The sequence below is a fragment of the Dipodomys ordii genome, unplaced genomic scaffold, assembly GCF_000151885.1.
Source record: "Dipodomys ordii isolate 6190 unplaced genomic scaffold, Dord_2.0 Scaffold99, whole genome shotgun sequence".
Classification (NCBI taxonomy): domain Eukaryota; kingdom Metazoa; phylum Chordata; class Mammalia; order Rodentia; family Heteromyidae; genus Dipodomys; species Dipodomys ordii.
In genome coordinates, this window is record NW_012267315.1 from 2,436,534 (window position 1) to 2,443,558 (window position 7,025).

Genomic DNA, 7,025 nt, shown 5'->3' on the forward strand with positions numbered 1-7,025 from the left:
TTAAGTGAAGTAAGCCAGGCCCAAAGAAACATAGGTCCCATGGTTTCCCTTATTTGCAATAACCAGTGTATGTCTGGGACAAGCAGAAAAGGTCAAAAGCTATGTACATATGACCAGATAAGATGATGTTAGGCGAAATGAACCCCAAGATAGGGACACAAGTGGTTTTTTTCTTTCTTGCTATTGTTTCTAACATATTTATAAGGTACCATGTGATTTTTTTGTTTTTTTCTGTGCTCCTCCCCCATGGTATAACCCGTTTTCACTGTATTTGATTCCGGTGCTCTGCATCTTGTATATACACTTCTCTAGCTTGGGGAGGGGAAGGGAACAAACAAAATGCTTAAATAACGATACAGATTGACCCATCGTAACAATGAGATGCACAAGACACTATGTTGAAAAACAAACTTTACAATTTAGGTGGGGAGGGAAGAAGAGGGAGGGGAGAGTGTAGTTGTGGAGGTAGGAGGGAAGGGAGGGGAGGGGAAAAACAGGAGGAGGTAATAATGCTTGATAGGAAATGTACTCATTACCTTGCTCATGTAATTGTTACCTCTCTATACAGGATTTTTACAATAAATAACGTTTTATTTTTTTAAAAATTAATGACCCCCTTAAAGTGACATTCAGTCTGACCAGCCACAGGCCCCTTATCTACTATTTGGGCAGCTACCATAAGTCCTAGCCTGCCGTGATGCAGTCCTTGGCCCACATGTCCGCACCAAGGTCCCTACGTCCAACCCCTTCTAGATTATAAGTAGTCACCTTAGACAAAGACAAGCACTTTTTCTCCCTATGAGAATTGGCCTGTCAGTCCCTTTGCTGGCAATAAGCCTTTTTTCTTTGTTCCATGTGACTATGTGTTATGTGGCTTTTCTGGGCAATGGCAACAGTGTAGAGATGAAACCAACATTTTTGGGACCCTAAGACTTGTTTTACATTGCACTAGGGGGGCTCCTGGTCTTCATTTTGTGCAAAAAAAACCCACCATTCTCATAATGCTCTTATATTTTCCTTACCACACAGTTCCACAGATTCTCAAGTTTCCTCCCTCATACCAGGGAACAAACACTGCTGTCCTTGTCAGAGCCTTAAGAACCAGGAGACCATGCTGGGGCAGATGGAGAGGGATGTGAGTGGGCCAGCCACATAGCATTTCTGCACCTGATTCACAGTAATTAGGGCTTTCTCTACTTTCCAGTTTGAAAAGAACAGCAAATCTGACTTGTTGCTCAAGGAGCTGTATGTGGAAAACTCTCATCTCATGAAAGCTCTTCAGGTCACAGAAGAGAAACAACTATGTGCTGAGAGGAAGAGCCGCATCTTGGAAGAAAAAGTTCGAGCTCTCAACAAACTCATTAGTAAGATTGCACCAGCATCCCTCTCTGTATAGACTGCTAGTTTTCCTAGAGTACACACTAAGGAAAATATCTTAGAATTAAGCCATTCTGATGCCATAACTTTCTGCTCATTAGCGATGCACCTTCAGACCCATGAGGACTATGATTCGTTCTTCACCTTACAACTATGTGCCAGAGGCCAGGGAAGTAGCTATGTACAATAAACTTTTTATGGTGGTTCTAGATAATTTCCCTGAATTTCCTTTTTAAGAGTAGTAGAGTTAACTCAGGGCCTTATGCTTGCTAGGCTGGTGTTCTACCTGCCACATCCCCAGCCTCTTTTTGCACAAGTTATTTTTGAGGTAGAGATTTGCTTTGTGCACCAGCTAGCCCAGTCTGGGTTCCTCCTAACTTGTGCTTTCTCTTGTCACTGGGGTTAACAGGTGTGCACCACTGCACCTAGCCCTTGGTTGAGACAGAATCCTGGGAACTTCTTTTTGTCTGAGCTGGCATCAAATCACGATCATCCAGATCTCAGCTTCAAAGTAGTTAGGACTACAGGCTTGAACCACCATGCACAGCTTAAATTTTCAATTTTGATACTTACTAGTAAGACAAAATCTGGGACTCAACAAACAACTAAGAGCAAGTGGTTAAATATTTTGTGTGGTACTTTAGACTGGAAACATTAAAATGCAGCATCGAGGTTCTGTATGGTTTTACCATTTCATGGCTTACATCATTAAGACTCTCAATGGTGGTTCTATACACACATTCCAGACAGACTTCCCTTTGTGGGAACTACCAACGGCCATGGGGGGCTAAGGGGACGGTAATCTCTGGGTGGAACTTAACCAAGGTCATGGACTCAGGGATGGTGGTGTTTATTGTGAATGCAATCTTCTCATTGAAATGTCATCACACTGGAAATGCATATATGTACATTTAGTTAATGTACAAATGTACTATAAGGTATAGTTTTATGTCTAAAATATACTTTATTGATAGCCATTTGGTTTATCAGAATGTACTACTGCAACATGAGAGCCACTGTATTTGCAATAAATTCTTTTCTATTAAAACTGACTTCTAAGTTTTTTAGCTTTGAAAAATTCTGTATTTCAAAATATAGAAATTAATAAAAGGGGTATGTTCACCAACTAGATGTATTTAAAATGAGATTCTGCTACAAGCTTGTACAGAGATAAAGAGCTACTCAGTAATCCTTGATCTCCTTTTCCCGGGGACAGCCTCCTCCCATCTGTTAAGTCATTTACTATGCTTGCTTGTAGGAGAAAAACTTGACAGCACTTTAGAGAAACCCAAAAGACTGGAATAGACAGAAGCATCAGCTCTGAAAAAGATTTAACATAAAGCTCAGTAGTTACTTTAAGAACATTGGTAAATGTAAGGTTAAGAAAAATACAAATGTGTTCACTATGCCAAACAATCCCACATACCAGAATTGGACAAGACAGTTCTAAAGCTTATAGTTACTCTAGACAAGTAAATGAACCAATCAGGAAAACTCTGGGGGGGGGAGGGGGAAGGAGAAGCAATGAATAGGGAACTAGGTCTACTCCAAGGACACTTCCAAAATGTCCTAATTTTCACGAGGCCCAGACTCTTAAAAGTGCCTTCACAGTATTGCCTAGCTGAGTTGAATGAGGCTTTCACATATGGGTTTTGGGGACATTCCAGACCTAAACTGTAACAATGGAAAAATTAGAAAACAGTTCAAGCTAAATGGAAATGAAATAATATACTAAAATTTGCGAGAGTCAACAAAGCATTTCTTACCACCAAATATTTTATATTAGAAATAAAGATCTCAAATCCATGTTCACAGCCTCTGCTATAACTAATACTTAATACTATTATTACTATTTTGTGTGTGTGCGCACATGCGCGCATGTGCGTGTCAACACCAGAGCTTTAACTCAGACTGATGTTCACTCAGATTTTCTGCTCATGGTTGGAAGTCTACCACTTACGCTGTGATTTTAGCCTGGCATTCTGCTGCTAATGGGAGAAGGGAGCCTTACAGACTTTTTTGCTTGGGCTGGCTTCAGATCTCAGTCTGCCAGATCTATGCCTTCTGAGTAGCCAGGATCAGCCTCTACCTTTAACAATTAGAAAAAGAGCAAATGAAATACACAGTAATGGGCTAAGGTCATGACTCAAGTGAGGAATGGAGAGAGAGAAGTTATATTGATTGATTGATTATAGTAAGTACAAAAGGATAACGAAGTAATGACAAATGCAGAAGAAATCAAGGTTATAATAGGGGTTGGCAACAATATACTGCAGCTTGAGCCAACACATCCCTCTATAGCATTGTTTTACAACTAGTCTGATTAGAACCACTGCATTCTCTTATCTACATTTGTTTTTGTGCTACAACAGTAACAGTGAGCAGCTGTAACTGGGACTATAAAAAAATGGTTGATGAATTAGAAAACAGAAAAAGAATGGGGGAAAATCACTGAAATAAAATCTTTTACAAGATTAATCTACAAACATTTAATTAGATATATTAGGATAACAAGGAAATAACTTATTATCAAAATTAAAAGTGACATATCTACAGAGATGCAAACCTGCAGGAAAACTGTGCAAAGTTCCTTCTTCAGTCTCAATTTATTGCCTGACAAAGGATGAGACTAATGACCACCCAACAGGGCTACGAACCAGACCAACTCCCACTGCTGCAGACAAAATCTACTGTCTTTCTTTCATCCTTGCCCAATAGCAAATGATAAACTGGTATGCAATTACGTGCTACACATATAGAAATAGTTATAGACAATCATCTTTTCCCTGGAAACATGCATTTCAGAAACTCAGCCTCCTAGAGAGGAGTAAATACCACTAGAAAACAAGCAAGATACAAGGATCTGATTTCTGCTTATACAGGTGATTCCCATTATTTAAAAGAGATTCAGGCTTAAGCATGTTTATTTCTATTTATAAAAGGTCACTGCCTTGGGACTAGGAAGGTGGCTCAGTGGTAGAGTGCTTGCCTCACATGCATGAGGCTCTGGGTTCAATTCCTCAGTACCACATAAATAGAAAAAGCCAGAAGTGGGAAATGGCGCTGTGGCTCAAGTGGTAGAGAACTAGCCTTGAGCTGAAGAGCTGAGGGACAGCGCCCAGGCCCAGAGTTCAAGCCCCATGACCAACAAAAAAGAAACCAGAAAGGTCACTGCCCTGACTGGGACAATGTTATGATTATAGATATTGCTTACTAGAGAAAATAGGCAGAACGGTGTGCCATACAGAAAAACACAAGTCTTTCAGAGTTAGCAAATTATACTCCTTGCCAAGCATTTCTGGTTTTTGTTTGTTATGACTTGCAGGCAGTAGAACTCAGGGATTAGTGAATGCTGAAAGCACTCTTTCACTGAGCTTGGTCATCTTAAAGAATATATCTAAATTTAATATCCAAAGAAGAGGTAGAGGGAGGTAGACTTCGATTGAAGCACAGACATTTCTGTGAGTTGAGTTCAGCTTCATATCTAGACAAGGCCTGGAAGTTCCTCATGTATGTTCAGCCTGGACACAGTCAAGACAGGACATGCTCCAGAACTCCTTGTCTGATCAACTGTTCACATTTCCACCGAGGCAAAAAGTGCTGAGGACAAAGGGGGAGAGTGCAGGGAGTAAGAGAAATGATTATTTTTTTAAATTGTAATTAGTCAAACTGATTGAAGGATGTTATAACTCCTCTGAACAACTTATGAACTGTTTAACAACTTGAATACCCAAAAGCAGACATGTTTGGGGGTACAAAGGGGAAAGCTCATGAATGGAGGGTGAGCAAATGCAGTCATTATATTCAATGTACATCATGTAAAAATGGAACTACCTAACTTTTTTTTTTTTTTTGGTCGGTCCAGGGGCCTGAACTCTGGGCCTGGGCACTGTCCCTCAGCTCTTCAGCTCAAGGCTAGTGCTCTACCACTTGAGCCACAGCGCCACTTCCGGCTTTTTCTCCTTATGTGGTGCTGAAGAATTGAACCCAGGGCCTAATGCATGCAAGGCAAGCACTCTACCACTGAGCCACCTTCCCAGCCCAGAACTATATAACTTGATGGTAGGGATGAGAGGAAGAAAATAGCGGAAAGCAATAGGGAAAGGATGACACTGATCAAGGTACATTGTACTCATAACCTGACTTACGGAATTGAAACCTCTTTGTACAACTGCTTAATAAAAAATTAGTTTGTTTCATGAGAAGGTAGATGAGAAGCCAGGCACTGGTGGCTCACATCTTTAATCCAAGCAATTCAGGAGATTCAGATATGAGGATTGTGGCTTGAAACCAGCCCTAGCAGGAAAGTCTGTGGGACTCTTTATCTCCAATTAACCAGCAAAAAGCTAGAAGTGGAGCTTGGCTCAAGTAGTAGAGAATTATGCCTTGAGGAAAAAAGAAAAAAAAAAAAAGCAAAAACAGGGGAAATGCCCAGGCCTTGAAGTGAAGCCCCAGGATAAGCACACACACAAAAAAGGAGATGGTTAGCCGGGCGCTGGTGGCTCACGCCTGTAATCCTAGCTACTCAGGAGGCTGAGATCTAAGGATCGTGGTTCAAAGCCAGCCCGGGCAAGAGAGACAGTGAGACTCCTATCTCCAACAAACCACCAGAAAACCGGAAGTGGCGCTGTAACTCAAGTGGTAGAGCACTCGCCTTGAGCTGAAGAGCTGAGGGACAGCGCCCAGGCCCAGAGTTCAAGCCCCACGACCGACCAAAAAAAAAAAAGGAGATTGTTATATCTTTCTGCCTCCTACAGGTAAGCAGTACAACTTCACATTTGATGACAGGTATGAATCACCATGCCTGGCTGTATTTGCCATTATAACTAACTGAAATTGATGTCTGTTAAGCCATACTAAAAAGCCATACTAAATTCTGAATTTTATAAATGAATCAGTAGTTTGTAATAGTTCAGTAGAAAAATCCTAAATTTCAGTAGGTATTTTCTTTTCTTTTCTTTTTGTCAGCCATGGGGCCTGAACTCTGGGCCTGGGCACTGTCCCTCAGCTCTTCAGCTCAAGGCTAGTACTCTATCACTTTAGACACAGCGCCACTTCTGGCTTTTTCTGCTTATGTGGTGCTGAGGAATGGAACCCAGGGCCTTATGCATACAAGGCAAGCACTCTACCACTGAGTCACCTTCCCAGCCTCTGTACGTATTCTCTATAACGTTTGTATTTTTAATTCATGCACAGAAAAAAAACCAGGAAGGTATAGTTTGGAACACTGGATTATAAGTGGTACAGAAGCCCATTAAGAAGACCAATAGCAAAGAGTATTTTCTCACTAGATGCTGCTGGCTCATGCCTGTAATCATAGCTACTAGAAATACTGAGATATGAGGATTGAGACTCAAAGGCAACCCAAGAGGAAAAATCTGAGACACTATCTCCCATTAACCAGGTAAAGGCCAGAAGTGGGAATGTGGCTCAAGTGGTACATTATCAGCTAAGTGAAGCCAGGCACTGGTAGCACCTGATCAAAAAAGCCAACAAAGCCAGGTGCTGGTGACTCATACCTGTAATCCTATCTACTCAGGAGGCTGAGATCCAAGGACTGTAGTTCAAAGTCATCCTGGGCAGGAAAGTCTGTGAGCTTCTTACCTCTAGTTAACCACCAAAAAATCGGAAGTGGCCCTGGGGCTCAA

The 7,025-nt window shown here is 41.3% G+C and overlaps 2 protein-coding genes across 4 annotated transcripts in view; one reads left to right on the plus strand and one right to left on the minus strand.

The window, feature by feature from the left end:
- Positions 1-2,429, plus strand: part of Ninl (ninein-like) — a 145,391-nt gene extending 142,962 nt beyond the window's left edge. For 2 of the 3 annotated variants that reach the window (XM_013027119.1, XM_013027121.1), the window contains one exon: positions 1,205-1,396. In XM_013027119.1, the coding sequence (XP_012882573.1) occupies positions 1,205-1,396 (192 nt within the window). Of the gene's footprint in view, positions 1-1,204 lie in introns of all 3 variants that reach the window. The other variant, XM_013027120.1, reaches the window with a different exon arrangement.
- A 2,039-nt stretch (positions 2,430-4,468) lies between these two features.
- Positions 4,469-7,025, minus strand: part of Gins1 (GINS complex subunit 1 (Psf1 homolog)) — a 16,595-nt gene continuing 14,038 nt past the window's right edge. Inside the window, exon 7 of the mRNA XM_013027122.1 lies at positions 4,469-4,977. Within this exon, the coding sequence (XP_012882576.1) occupies positions 4,909-4,977 (69 nt within the window). The 3' untranslated portion in view covers positions 4,469-4,908. The remainder of the gene's footprint in view (positions 4,978-7,025) is intronic.